Source organism: Centruroides sculpturatus, unplaced genomic scaffold (assembly GCF_000671375.1).
Source record: "Centruroides sculpturatus isolate CEXI.00-Female unplaced genomic scaffold, Cexi_2.0 scaffold367, whole genome shotgun sequence".
NCBI lineage: Eukaryota > Metazoa > Arthropoda > Arachnida > Scorpiones > Buthidae > Centruroides > Centruroides sculpturatus.
In genome coordinates this window covers 233,588-249,092 of record NW_019384575.1, presented here as the reverse complement: position 1 = coordinate 249,092, position 15,505 = coordinate 233,588, and the positions used below count along the sequence as shown (strand labels likewise).

General features: G+C 30.2%; 3 protein-coding genes across 7 annotated transcripts in view; all 3 read right to left on the bottom strand.

The window, feature by feature from the left end:
* The window catches only part of LOC111624305 (islet cell autoantigen 1-like), a 36,106-nt gene extending 25,817 nt beyond the window's left edge, over positions 1-10,289 (bottom strand). The window contains exon 1 of one of the 2 annotated variants that reach the window (XM_023367119.1): positions 10,187-10,289. The gene's annotated coding sequence lies outside the window, so the exon portion shown is untranslated. The remainder of the gene's footprint in view (positions 1-10,186) is intronic. The other variant, XM_023367120.1, reaches the window with a different exon arrangement.
* Positions 3,315-7,934, bottom strand: LOC111624304. Its single transcript, XM_023367118.1, has 8 exons — positions 7,795-7,934; positions 7,058-7,211; positions 6,601-6,811; positions 6,337-6,537; positions 5,867-6,261; positions 5,035-5,788; positions 4,222-4,965; positions 3,315-3,668 (listed from the first exon to the last, which is right to left on the bottom strand). The coding sequence occupies exons 1-8, from the start codon at positions 7,848-7,850 to the stop codon at positions 3,418-3,420; spliced, it is 2,766 nt and encodes a 921-aa protein (XP_023222886.1). The 5' UTR covers positions 7,851-7,934; the 3' UTR covers positions 3,315-3,417.
* Positions 10,290-13,800: 3,511 nt separating the features above from the next.
* LOC111624303 overlaps positions 13,801-15,505 on the bottom strand; it is a 29,054-nt gene continuing 27,349 nt past the window's right edge. For all 4 annotated transcript variants that reach the window (XM_023367115.1, XM_023367116.1, XM_023367117.1 and 1 more), the window contains 2 exons: positions 14,705-15,448; positions 13,801-14,151 (listed from right to left, as the gene is read on the bottom strand). In XM_023367115.1, the coding sequence (XP_023222883.1) occupies positions 13,901-14,151; positions 14,705-15,448 (995 nt within the window). In that variant the 3' untranslated portion in view covers positions 13,801-13,900. The remainder of the gene's footprint in view (positions 14,152-14,704; positions 15,449-15,505) is intronic.

Sequence of the window (15,505 nt, the reverse complement as noted above, 5' to 3'; positions counted from 1 at the left end):
ACTACATTATACGATAGTAAATAAAGTTCTGCTATTAATTTTAAAAGTATTTCTCGTGTCATTTTTTGATCAAACCCGATGTAAACAGGTTGCTTCCAATTTGAGAAAAGAAGGTTATTATTGCAACCATACACAGCACACCTAGTACTCAGTATTTTGTTCTTCACCTAACATAAAAATATAGCTTTAAATATTTAATGACTTATATTTAAATCATCTTACCTTATAAAAAATTTAGTCAAACAAAACAATTACAGAAATATTAAAATAAATCACTTCGTTAATCACGAAATTGGACGAATATTAAAAGCGAAAACTAAACACGTGCACACCCTGCTCTAGGTAAACAAAGAGGTCAGGACACGTGTGACGTCACTAACTTGGCATTCCTGGCTAACATTGTAGAATAGGGATCTGGCTATCCTTGTAGTATATAGTCCTTGAGCCCGATGTGCGTTTTTTCCCGATGTGCTTTTAATTCTTTTTGCCACTAAGAAGGTTGTTTTTCATACTTATTGAAGGGGTTTCCTAACCCTCAATGGTGCAGATAGAGCCTGACATATTCTGGATATATCGCTCATGGAGAAGTTGGCCTGGATTCGCCTGGATTCGATTGAATTGTTCGCCTGGATTCGATTCTGGATCTCCCAGAGCGGTAGGCTTATTGATTCGGCCGTCCGGTGTCTGATCAGTAAGCTTTAAAAGACCTTTTACTTTCCCGGCTGTTATGTATACATCAGTGGCGTGCGGTCCACGCAAGCTGTGGAAGCGCCGCTTCCCTTGTATTTTCTAAAATATAAATACATATTGTGCGATTGTCTTCATAAACAACTTCTTGTATCTTTTATGTATCTATTTTAGAATTAAAATAAATAAACTGTTTATTTTTGTCATTTCCAGTATTTGTTTATAATTTTTATGGAACACAACTTCCCTATCATCAAATGTCACCGCACGCTACTGGTATACATACTAATGGAATCGTGTCAAATTTGATCCTCGGAGTTTTTTTGCAAATCTCCACGTTTTGAGACTCCCGAAACCAAAAAAGTTAGAAAAAAAAAGACAAAAATTCCGTGGCTATGTATGTATGGTATGTGTGTGTTGGCGTCTATTTTGATTAATATCTCAGGATGGGGTGAAGATTAAGAAACGAAATTTGGCAAGGTTGCTTGTGTATAAGGAGCATTAATGTTATTAAATTTGGTAATGAAAAGGCGAGGAGGGGAGATAGAGGATGGTCACGTGTCATATCTCACGTGGGCTTGCACTTGATGAAGATTTTTCTTGTTAGCATTTATAGAGTTTTATAAAACTCATCTCTGCCCTCAAAATTAAGTTCTTTGCTATTTTATAAGAATTAAAAAATATATAAAGTTTTTATAACAAAAACTCATAATAGATGATGCCACATATAATTTTATTTATTTATTATGATTAATAATTAAAAAGTGATTTTAAAAATAAAATATAATAGCCGGGAAAGTTATGCAAATCATTTCTTTATTTTTTTATATTACCGATAGTAGCCAACCAGTGACGGAGTAGATAAAACCACTGAATACTGGTCGTGGGTTCGCGCATCGCCAACGGGCTGGCCATGTAGTGTTTTTTGGGTTTTCTTCACATTAGTAGCACTTAAATATGGATCACTTTTCCATAAAAGAACCTCCGGCAGCATTCAAAGTTTCTTCTCTCGGCAGATCATCCATGTGTTGAGTTACCATATACCAAAAAACCAAACCTACATTACCAATAATGGGATTTTAAGACCGGATGACCAAGGCATTTACGGTGTGAACCTAACGTTCTACGATATTCAGCATAGAATCTGGGCAGTCGAAATAACCCGAAGAAGTTTTCGGGAGAGGTTTGTCTTGTATATATCTATTTATTTATTTTTGGACAGGGCCATATAGTTCAGTTGATTTTTTTGACTAGTGAAGACTGATTGATATTTGATTGATCATTTGTTAACTTTTTCATTGTTTTAGAGAATATTTTTAATTTACTATATGATTTTATAATAAGGATACTTGTAACGTTAAACTATGTTTTTATGTAGGATAAAAAAAATAACGAACTTTGTTATATTTTTACCACTAATAATGTTACATTCGGCATGGTAATTGGCATGGTAATTTAGGTGTTAAAGAATAAGCTTAATTTATTTTATTTAAAAATTTTTATTAAACAGTTATAAAATACATCTGTGAATAATTCTTTTAGATAATTCTTCAATATATTTATTAAATACATTGAATACGAATATAGAAAATTGCGATTATAATACAAAAACCCAATAGATACAGATTTTCACTTTTCGAGGCCCCAAATATGTCGATAGTGCCGAATTTCCTACTAGGTACAGTACATGAGCCACGTGCCTAGAACATTCCGAAATTGGAAAATAATTAAAGAATTTACCGTTGCAATTTTATATCATAATAAATAATTGTATAACTACAATTAGACTTTGTTAGCTTATAATGTTATAAAATTATGTAGAGGAACTTCCATTCTTGGTACCTAAACCCATTTACGTGTAGAGGTCCCGGAAAGTCTTATTACCTAGGAATCTAGATTAGGCGCTCTCAAAGATGGAAAGAAGCCCAGCTACTTATTTTACTGAAACCTCCAAAAAATCGTTAAAAATTGTATTTTTAAATGATAAAATTTGATTTAAAAATAAATAAATGATTTTCTTAGCACACAAGAAATACAATGAATTGAAGAATTTGTAACGGATATTTTTGAGGCACCTGTGAATATGAAAAATGGGCCAAATTGCACTGCTAACCTCCTAGATCATGTATAATATCGTGTATACAGGCTTTATATCTTATAAAGTTATGTTAAAAAGGGTCTCATATCAAAACCACCATTGCTTCTGACATTTTATTTTAAGAACAAATGATAAATCAAATCAACATTTTGTCATGTTTTGCAGATATTTAAACACATATTTATATGATTATAAAATTAATATGTAATTTCATTTATATTATTAAATATATAAATTATTAACTGCTCTGCTGCAGAGGACATACTTTGGAAAGGCAGTTTTTTAAATCTTTTCTTGCATTTTATTTAAAATATTGATGTAATTAAGGGAATTTTTAGAATCGGCATTCAATTCTCTATTAATTAAACACAAGTTGATTCCAAACATTTTAGTCACAGCAGAAAGAAAGAGTTTGCTCTTTCTATGTTAATCATTTCGCCCTTCATAGAATAATTAAATATTATGTACAGTACATATTTGTTTTAACTGTATAAACTGTTAATGAATTAACATTTAAAATATAATCAAATTATTGATGAAACTTGCATTTATTTAAAAATACGAATTTTACAAGACGTTAATAACATGTTAAATTAGATGATAATTTTCCTAGAGATTATTTTAACACGAATTTAGAAACTTTCTTCATCGAATGCTTCATTATAAATTCCTCCTTCACTTTGTGATGTTAACCTTCCATTATTTTGGGAAAATTCTTTAGTTAACTTCATCATTGCTTCGTAATCGCCCATTTCGTTTCCTTCCCAACGAATTGTACTTTTTCTTCTCATTTCATCGATGACTGATTTTTTCCTATTTTCAAGGACTTTAAACGTTCCTCTTCTTTCACTTAATTTTCTTAGATTTTTTAATAAGGGAGAAGCTAAAAACAATTACAGGAATTATTTTATTTAAGTCTAAGCAAACTGTCCACAAGTTTTAAATTTAAAATCATAAAAATTACAGTAAAACCTGCGTAAATCGGAATCAAACGATAACAAATATATTTTCCGGTTTGGCAGGTTTGGTTTCCGTTTTGAAGAGATTTTCTTTAAACGTAGAAAATCGCTCTCGTTTAGACAGTTTCCGTTTTATTCAGGTTTTGTTTTGGACAGGTTTTACTGTATTTAATTTTATAATAGTTTAAATATACGAGCCTTAGCATGCTATATAATCTTTATATTAGTATAAGAAATTTAATGTAATTGATTCTTTGATTTTATAATTTAATTTCATGGACAAAATGAAGCGAAAGTTCAATAAACAAACAGTCAAGTAAGCAAATCAATGATATAAGCTGTTTCATATGAAACTAACTACATCATTGGTTTGCTTAGTTAGCTGCTTGTTTCTTGAACTCATCCTTATATCTATTTTCATTCTAATATCATATCACTTTTCTAATGTAATATAAAACTTAACTAAACTCAACTTACTTTCTGGTTTCTCAGATGATATAATGGTCATCCTTTTCCAAAATGCTGCATCTAATGTTTTTATATTTTGTTTCTTGCTTTTTCTGTTTTCTAAAGCAATAATAGTGTCTCTCTTTGTAACGTCCCTCTGTTTGCTTTCTTCTTTTATTTCGGTTTCATCACCATTGATACCATGCAATTGAGCGATTTCTCGAGCAATCTGGACGCCATTTTTATCAACATATGCTTCATCGCTGATATTTTCAAATTTTTTCAAACAGAAGCGAAGTTCTTCAGATGCTAATATATGAGTCATTGTACCCAAACGATGAAAGAGCATTCCAATAAATTGGATTATTAAAATAATAGCGAAGAAACTAACAAATACAATACCAATTGGATCGATTTCTAAAGAATGTTCTTGTATTCTCACTTGCCTAGAACTTACAACGTAGGTAATAGTATATTTCATGCCAATTGGCCATTTTAAATGTAAATCTTTCTTGTTTACTTGAAGAAGAAATACAACTAATATAAATATAGAATTCATCATTAAAAATGTGAATACAACTTTATTTCGAAGTTCATTGAGCTCAGAAGTCACTTTTTCTTCGCGAGCCTTGTTTTGTTCAATTGGATAAAGATATTTTCGTATGAGTTCGAACCAAAATTGAATTTCTGATTTGTTTAAGTTTACAACATTACAATGCTTTAAATCCTTATCTTCTATCCAATATGGATTAATTAAATCGTCTCTTTTTTCACCTATTTAAATAATTATAAATTACTATTCGAAAGATAAAACAGTAAAAAAAATATTAAGAATCTTCTTACCATAACATTTCTTATCGACTTTGACATCGAAATTATCATTCTCTTCAACATTTGATTCGATATTTTCTTCAGTTTCAAACACATCATCATCGCCATCTCTTTCTTCTTCTTCTTCTTCTTCTTCTTCTTCTTTTAATGATGATAAAACTTTTCGACCAAGACTCGATTTTCTGCGAAAAGCTGGATTTCTTGCTCTTTCTAATTTTGTTTCCACGTTTAATAATTGCGTGTTTATATAATCAAGCTGATCTGATATCTTTAGTAACTGATATTTTTCATCATTTACTTTTGGATAGGTGCAAAACATGCACTTAAAAAGATTTGATAGGCTGCAAGAGATGCCACCGTCTTCTTCTTGATTTTTGTTACCAAATCCAAAATTTGGAAGCCAACCAAAAGCTGATTTCTTTTTTATTTCTTTTATTTGAATGGCTTGTGCTTCGAGTTCAGTTTTTGTTTCCCTCTTTTTAATTTCTCTTGTACCCCAAGACACATTGTTTAAATTAATCAAAGAATATAAAATTAAAAAAAGATACATGGAAGGTACACTTAAAAAATACAAAACTCCATGAAAGAGGCAGAAGAATTCTTGAGGATGGAAAATGGCAGAGATAACAAAACTTGCAGTTAGTGCTATAAGGAAAATGGCTGAAGGAGAAGATGGTCCATCTTCCACTAGTTGAACTGCTGTTCCTACTAATACGGCCATCATCAGTAAAGCATATAATGCACTTAATATTTGAGCGACCAAAATCTATAAAATAGCAAATCGTATTTAAAATATCACTTATCTTACATTTTAATTTAAAAAAATGAAATAAAATTATATTACCTGAAAATCATTTTTCGTGAAGAAACATATAAGAATAAATAATGTTATAGGTATAAGGTTTGCTAGTAATGCTTCAATATTAGGAATCCTGAATGCTGCAACCATGGCACCAACTAACATAAGAAATATGGTACTAGGACCAAGAATACTTCCTATCATCAGCATTAGCTGATACATCATATAAGGTGTAGAAATGTTATTATTGATCGCAATTGTGTGCTTGTAACTAGCTAATAAATCCATAATGTTTGCCATTGTCGATGGTGCCCATCTTCGACGTTGGTTATAAAATTCTCCAAACCCTTCTGGACAATGAGTGTAAGCATCTGAAGCAGCACAATATTCGACTTTATAACCCCTTTGCAACAACAGAGTGCATAACCATCTGTCTTCGCCTAAATTACAAAATCGATATTAAAAATGTCAAAAATCTAAAGATTTTTAATAAAAGTTTTTTAATGTTCTACAACCTTGATCGTATTGAACATAATGCCTCGCTTCTTCCGACATGCTATTATATTTTCTCATCACATTATCATCCATAAGTGCTTTAGCTCGAAATAATGAGAAGCATCCAGGACTGCATAGAACACAACCTATCATATGTTCAGTTGCTTTTTGTAACCAATGACCAATAGCGTATTCAAACTTTTGATACCAGACCATAAGACCTTCAAAAATCAGAATTTAGTTATCTCTTTATCTAAAATAACGTTATGAAATTTTAAATTTACCTGATCCTACAGGATGGATTCTACCGCACGCAGCTCCAAGCACTGGATTCTTTTTCATTAAATCTACCAACAACTGAACGGCAAAGGGACGAAAGTTGATATCGCCATCAAGTGCTAGAATGTAAGTATTTTCGGCACGTTGACTCTTGCGATGTGAATCTATATTTAACTCCATAATGCCAGCACCCAATAAATAGTACATATACATAACCTGTTCGAAAAGTATAAATATAATTTTTAGTGTTTATAAATTCCAGAGAAAGTAGTGCACTCAAGTACATCAATCTACACGCGACTTAAATCAATAAACAGTATAAATATTCGTTAAAAAGCATGATTGTAATTTTAAAATCTTATTAGTATTATAGTGTTTAATTAATAAACGTTGATGATTTCGTATTGTACTATGCGCATTATATATAAATCAAAGTTATCGTTATATAAAAATGTAACATACTTGACTCCATCGTTTCTTATGTCGTATTTTTGATTTATCTTTCAAATGAACGATCAGTTTATTGCTTCCAGGCATCATCCAAACTAATCTCCCTCCGTAAGGAGTTGGAATTACTTTTGGTGGTAGTAACTGGACTTCACATTCATGTACCGTGCTACATAATATATAATATCGAATTATATAATTTCAAAACTTAAACTTATACAGAGAAATTAATAAATAAATAGATACAAGTGTATACAAATTAAAATATACAGGCTGTATGAAAATTCAGTCGTCTACATTTATGTATTTAAGATATAAACTGACGAAATTTTGCTATAGGTTAGGCCCACTTTAAACTATGAACATTCAAGTTTTTCTAGAAAAATGTTCAACATGGCTTCCACGAGTGATGTGGCATACATTTCGATCTATTCAATAGCCTTCATGCTTGTCAGATTTAATTAACACTCCTTGGTCGATCTGCCAAAGAAGAGTGCCTCCCAGAAGAATTTTCTACGATAAACTGACCCCTTATTTGTGTAGTAAATATTCAAAGAAAACTCAAAAAACACGCGCCCAGCTAATTGTCAGGCGTTAACCCATGACCTTCAGTAATTTTATCCACTCTAATCCGGCCACTGATAGGCACATTTAAGAAAAACTTGACAGTGCAAAACTTCAATATTGAAATTGCATCTTAATTTATATTCACCTGTATGCTCAGTTTTATAGTTTTTGATAGGCCTACTTACCTTGCAGCATTATCAATTTCTCTAATTAGCAATCGAACAAACTGATTAATAACCATATAATCTTCATTTTCTTCACTTTCTTCGAAAGCATCATCAAAAAATATATGAGCTACAAATTTAAAATGTGAATTAGACNGAATTTTTAAGAAATTTGCGGGATTTCCCGGGATAAAAAAAATTTCCCGGGATATTTCCCGGGTTAAAAAAAACCGGGATCCCGGAATCCCGTTTCAGAAACCCTAATACATACCACATACATGTTTAATGACGTATGCTATTTAATTAAAAATATCATCAAAGCCAAAAGAAATTTAAATCAACAAAGATAAAAAAAACCTTATTACAATTTTCTTTAACTCTTCCACCATAAGAGTAGGCACTAAAAAGACCTTTTCAGCAAGCATGTTATGAGTTTCACCAACCCAAACAATCAAAGCAATTCAAAACAAAAAACATTGATAATGTACAGTACCAATAATTTTTAGTGAATATTTCTACCACCTTAAATGGTTCAGGTTCTAGAACACAAACCAGGAGTGGAAAATATTTGTTCATTAAACATTCAAAGGTTTTTCTGTTTTGAGTTATATGAAGTTTATCTGGATTAATTTGGTTTTTGTTTATAGTATATAGGCTACAGGGCCATTGGGTGCCAAATTGGCAAAGATACTAACTAAAATGGTATCATTATGTTTATGTAAATATAAGTACAGTACATCAGCACTGTTCTTAGCTTTGCTTCAAGAGCAAAAATTATTGAAAATGTCCTAAACATACATCTCCCTTAAAAAAACAAATAATATAAGTTTTAATTATTATTATTCAAGTACTATCTTTAATTTGAATAAAATCTAACAAATTATAAATTAATTATAACAAAATTATTCAAACCATCTTTGCCTCATTCAGAACCACAGAAATATAAGTACAGTACAGTACATCGCTAAACAATGCTAACAGTTTTACCAGATGTCAAAAAAAGTCAAAAGAACAATGGTTTTTGTATTAGCTTTTGATTCGAAGTTTCTGTAGTGTGATAATTAGATATTACAGATCCATCATACTTTTTTAAAGGAGAGTCATTTTTATTGTTTTCAACAAAAATGCATTTTGGGCCATGCCTGTCATCAGTTTGTTTTGGTCGATGTCTACAATATTTTTCAAGAAAAAGAAGAGTACATTTAAAATTCTGTTATTGAGATATAAAATCTGGATTGGCTTGAAAATAAAAATGAATTGCACTATAAATTATATAAATGTATAAAATAATATATAAAAATTAAAACTTTGTATATTATTAAAACCAGAATGTAAAAATGAGTGTAAATAAAATAAAAACTAGTAAAACTGTAAAACACAAACACAGGACTACATCACACGTGACCTTTTGCAAGATATAGCCCCACACCCAAAAAATCAGCCTATCTGGAATTTTGAAGAAACTCAAAAATGGGGTAAAATTTTAAAGTTAAAAAAAATCCAGAAATTTCTCAAAACAATGCTGAAACTCAACTGTTTTCCAATTTACTAGCAACAACTAAAGTTCATAAAATATCAGAAACACCATAGCATTGACTACTAGTGCAGTGGTTTCCAAAGTGGGCAACAGCATGCAAAGTTTGGTTCACCAACAACCTTTTCTCTCCTCTGTTAAAATGAGTAAGAAACATTGATTTCCAGATGTAGCAAACAATGTAAGATACGAACACAGTGTGAGATTTACGGAGAAGTTTTTCTAATATTTCCAAGTCTTTCTCACACATGGAAAAATGGGTCACGTGGTTATAAGTTAACGAAACCAAGGGGGCAACGGCTCAAAAGTCTTTTGGAATCAGTATATCTATATACTACACTGTTATATCTCACAAAGGGTCACATGCAGACTGCCGGTTCCTTTCACTTTTCTTTTTACTTCTACGGGCACAGTCTACTGCTTCGATAAGGTCACAACCACCTAATTTAGAACTGCAGCCGACCCCATTACCTTCCAAATTTAACTTTTATTTATTTATTTACCTGTTATTTCGATAGACATGCGATTTAATATAAGGTTTATCCATTAATTTACATAGAATATGTCATTTTTAATTTATAAATTCCATTATCAGTGATGAAGAATGGAAATGAAATATGGTAAATATTTTAAATGATTTCTCAATGGAGAATGTAGAAATCATTTAAATATTGAATTCTTTTGTACAATTATTCGTCGTACACGTGTACATTTTTCAAATAATGCGGATTTTATCTCCTAATTCTAATATATTTGAAAGTAATTATAGAAATATTCCACGTTTTCTCGGTAGTTAATTATTATTCTTTTTAATAAATAATTAGATTTATATTCTAGATTTTTAATATTAATATTAATATTATAAATTTGAATAATTACTTATTGTTTTATAAATTTTTTGTCGACGTTTCATCTGGTCGTTTGATTTTGACTTGACATCTCGGCTGTTTCACTGTTGCTATTTAAATGCCAAATTGCAGATTCTTGAGTGACGAATATCGCCAGTTTAGAGCCAAAATTTTAATTTTTTTTTTGCGATATAAATTTAAAAACTTGTCAATATTTTTATCATATTATATATATATTAATTTATATTAATACATCTTTTTAAGTTTATAAAAAATTATTTAAATTTTGGACTTTCGGCAAAAAGGTTTTTTTTTTTTTAAATTATAACTTAGCCCGATGCAAGGACTTTAAACTACAAGGATGGCCAGATCCCGTATATTTGTTAGCATGACCTTGGATCTATGTGACGTCACAGCAAGTCTTCTACTTCAACATCACAGACCTTTCAAATAACAAAATACGATAAAATATTAAATCATTTCTTAATTAATTATTAAATTACTACTAAATGTAAACTACTGTAGAATTTTCGGATTTAATAAGTGTACTGTACGTCAATAAATTTACAAGTCTTTTGTCTAATATTTATTTAACAAATTAATGAGCTATACTTTTTAATATGTGATTATCTTACTTAACTTTTTAATTTTTTTTCGACAATCACCATTTTCAGAAGGCATTCTTTTCAATATTTTATAGTTTTCTTGTTTAAGATTTCTATAATTAATTCTTATTATAGTTCTTAATTTACAAAAATCTTTTATTAAAGTAAAAGGTAAAACTGTTTCCACTGACTAATTCTGTACAACTCCGGGGCCTTTTTTATACGATTCATCGTGATATATTTCGAAATATTTATTCCATTCTATAATTTTTGCTAGCCATTCATCAGTAGGTTTAATAAGCCCTCCATAAGATAAANGGATTCGCCTGGATTCGATTGAATTGTTCGCCTGGATTCGATTCTGGATCTCCCAGAGCGGTAGGCTTATTGATTCGGCCGTCCGGTGTCTGATCAGTAAGCTTTAAAAGACCTTTTACTTTCCCGGCTGTTATGTATACATCAGTGGCGTGCGGTCCACGCAAGCTGTGGAAGCGCCGCTTCCCTTGTATTTTCTAAAATATAAATACATATTGTGCGATTGTCTTCATAAACAACTTCTTGTATCTTTTATGTATCTATTTTAGAATTAAAATAAATAAACTGTTTATTTTTGTCATTTCCAGTATTTGTTTATAATTTTTATGGAACACAACTTCCCTATCATCAAATGTCACCGCACGCTACTGGTATACATACTAATGGAATCGTGTCAAATTTGATCCTCGGAGTTTTTTTGCAAATCTCCACGTTTTGAGACTCCCGAAACCAAAAAAGTTAGAAAAAAAAAGACAAAAATTCCGTGGCTATGTATGTATGGTATGTGTGTGTTGGCGTCTATTTTGATTAATATCTCAGGATGGGGTGAAGATTAAGAAACGAAATTTGGCAAGGTTGCTTGTGTATAAGGAGCATTAATGTTATTAAATTTGGTAATGAAAAGGCGAGGAGGGGAGATAGAGGATGGTCACGTGTCATATCTCACGTGGGCTTGCACTTGATGAAGATTTTTCTTGTTAGCATTTATAGAGTTTTATAAAACTCATCTCTGCCCTCAAAATTAAGTTCTTTGCTATTTTATAAGAATTAAAAAATATATAAAGTTTTTATAACAAAAACTCATAATAGATGATGCCACATATAATTTTATTTATTTATTATGATTAATAATTAAAAAGTGATTTTAAAAATAAAATATAATAGCCGGGAAAGTTATGCAAATCATTTCTTTATTTTTTTATATTACCGATAGTAGCCAACCAGTGACGGAGTAGATAAAACCACTGAATACTGGTCGTGGGTTCGCGCATCGCCAACGGGCTGGCCATGTAGTGTTTTTTGGGTTTTCTTCACATTAGTAGCACTTAAATATGGATCACTTTTCCATAAAAGAACCTCCGGCAGCATTCAAAGTTTCTTCTCTCGGCAGATCATCCATGTGTTGAGTTACCATATACCAAAAAACCAAACCTACATTACCAATAATGGGATTTTAAGACCGGATGACCAAGGCATTTACGGTGTGAACCTAACGTTCTACGATATTCAGCATAGAATCTGGGCAGTCGAAATAACCCGAAGAAGTTTTCGGGAGAGGTTTGTCTTGTATATATCTATTTATTTATTTTTGGACAGGGCCATATAGTTCAGTTGATTTTTTTGACTAGTGAAGACTGATTGATATTTGATTGATCATTTGTTAACTTTTTCATTGTTTTAGAGAATATTTTTAATTTACTATATGATTTTATAATAAGGATACTTGTAACGTTAAACTATGTTTTTATGTAGGATAAAAAAAATAACGAACTTTGTTATATTTTTACCACTAATAATGTTACATTCGGCATGGTAATTGGCATGGTAATTTAGGTGTTAAAGAATAAGCTTAATTTATTTTATTTAAAAATTTTTATTAAACAGTTATAAAATACATCTGTGAATAATTCTTTTAGATAATTCTTCAATATATTTATTAAATACATTGAATACGAATATAGAAAATTGCGATTATAATACAAAAACCCAATAGATACAGATTTTCACTTTTCGAGGCCCCAAATATGTCGATAGTGCCGAATTTCCTACTAGGTACAGTACATGAGCCACGTGCCTAGAACATTCCGAAATTGGAAAATAATTAAAGAATTTACCGTTGCAATTTTATATCATAATAAATAATTGTATAACTACAATTAGACTTTGTTAGCTTATAATGTTATAAAATTATGTAGAGGAACTTCCATTCTTGGTACCTAAACCCATTTACGTGTAGAGGTCCCGGAAAGTCTTATTACCTAGGAATCTAGATTAGGCGCTCTCAAAGATGGAAAGAAGCCCAGCTACTTATTTTACTGAAACCTCCAAAAAATCGTTAAAAATTGTATTTTTAAATGATAAAATTTGATTTAAAAATAAATAAATGATTTTCTTAGCACACAAGAAATACAATGAATTGAAGAATTTGTAACGGATATTTTTGAGGCACCTGTGAATATGAAAAATGGGCCAAATTGCACTGCTAACCTCCTAGATCATGTATAATATCGTGTATACAGGCTTTATATCTTATAAAGTTATGTTAAAAAGGGTCTCATATCAAAACCACCATTGCTTCTGACATTTTATTTTAAGAACAAATGATAAATCAAATCAACATTTTGTCATGTTTTGCAGATATTTAAACACATATTTATATGATTATAAAATTAATATGTAATTTCATTTATATTATTAAATATATAAATTATTAACTGCTCTGCTGCAGAGGACATACTTTGGAAAGGCAGTTTTTTAAATCTTTTCTTGCATTTTATTTAAAATATTGATGTAATTAAGGGAATTTTTAGAATCGGCATTCAATTCTCTATTAATTAAACACAAGTTGATTCCAAACATTTTAGTCACAGCAGAAAGAAAGAGTTTGCTCTTTCTATGTTAATCATTTCGCCCTTCATAGAATAATTAAATATTATGTACAGTACATATTTGTTTTAACTGTATAAACTGTTAATGAATTAACATTTAAAATATAATCAAATTATTGATGAAACTTGCATCTATTTAAAAATACGAATTTTACAAGACGTTAATAACATGTTAAATTAGATGATAATTTTCCTAGAGATTATTTTAACACGAATTTAGAAACTTTCTTCATCGAATGCTTCATTATAAATTCCTCCTTCACTTTGTGATGTTAACCTTCCATTATTTTGGGAAAATTCTTTAGTTAACTTCATCATTGCTTCGTAATCGCCCATTTCGTTTCCTTCCCAACGAATTGTACTTTTTCTTCTCATTTCATCGATGACTGATTTTTTCCTATTTTCAAGGACTTTAAACGTTCCTCTTCTTTCACTTAATTTTCTTAGATTTTTTAATAAGGGAGAAGCTAAAAACAATTACAGGAATTATTTTATTTAAGTCTAAGCAAACTGTCCACAAGTTTTAAATTTAAAATCATAAAAATTACAGTAAAACCTGCGTAAATCGGAATCAAACGATAACAAATATATTTTCCGGTTTGGCAGGTTTGGTTTCCGTTTTGAAGAGATTTTCTTTAAACGTAGAAAATCGCTCTCGTTTAGACAGTTTCCGTTTTATTCAGGTTTTGTTTTGGACAGGTTTTACTGTATTTAATTTTATAATAGTTTAAATATACGAGCCTTAGCATGCTATATAATCTTTATATTAGTATAAGAAATTTAATGTAATTGATTCTTTGATTTTATAATTTAATTTCATGGACAAAATGAAGCGAAAGTTCAATAAACAAACAGTCAAGTAAGCAAATCAATGATATAAGCTGTTTCATATGAAACTAACTACATCATTGGTTTGCTTAGTTAGCTGCTTGTTTCTTGAACTCATCCTTATATCTATTTTCATTCTAATATCATATCACTTTTCTAATGTAATATAAAACTTAACTAAACTCAACTTACTTTCTGGTTTCTCAGATGATATAATGGTCATCCTTTTCCAAAATGCTGCATCTAATGTTTTTATATTTTGTTTCTTGCTTTTTCTGTTTTCTAAAGCAATAATAGTGTCTCTCTTTGTAACGTCCCTCTGTTTGCTTTCTTCTTTTATTTCGGTTTCATCACCATTGATACCATGCAATTGAGCGATTTCTCGAGCAATCTGGACGCCATTTTTATCAACATATGCTTCATCGCTGATATTTTCAAATTTTTTCAAACAGAAGCGAAGTTCTTCAGATGCTAATATATGAGTCATTGTACCCAAACGATGAAAGAGCATTCCAATAAATTGGATTATTAAAATAATAGCGAAGAAACTAACAAATACAATACCAATTGGATCGATTTCTAAAGAATGTTCTTGTATTCTCACTTGCCTAGAACTTACAACGTAGGTAATAGTATATTTCATGCCAATTGGCCATTTTAAATGTAAATCTTTCTTGTTTACTTGAAGAAGAAATACAACTAATATAAATATAGAATTCATCATTAAAAATGTGAATACAACTTTATTTCGAAGTTCATTGAGCTCAGAAGTCACTTTTTCTTCGCGAGCCTTGTTTTGTTCAATTGGATAAAGATATTTTCGTATGAGTTCGAACCAAAATTGAATTTCTGATTTGTTTAAGTTTACAACATTACAATGCTTTAAATCCTTATCTTCTATCCAATATGGATTAATTAAATCGTCTCTTTTTTCACCTATTTAAATAATTATAAATTACTATTCGAAAAATAAAACAGTAAAAAAAATATTAA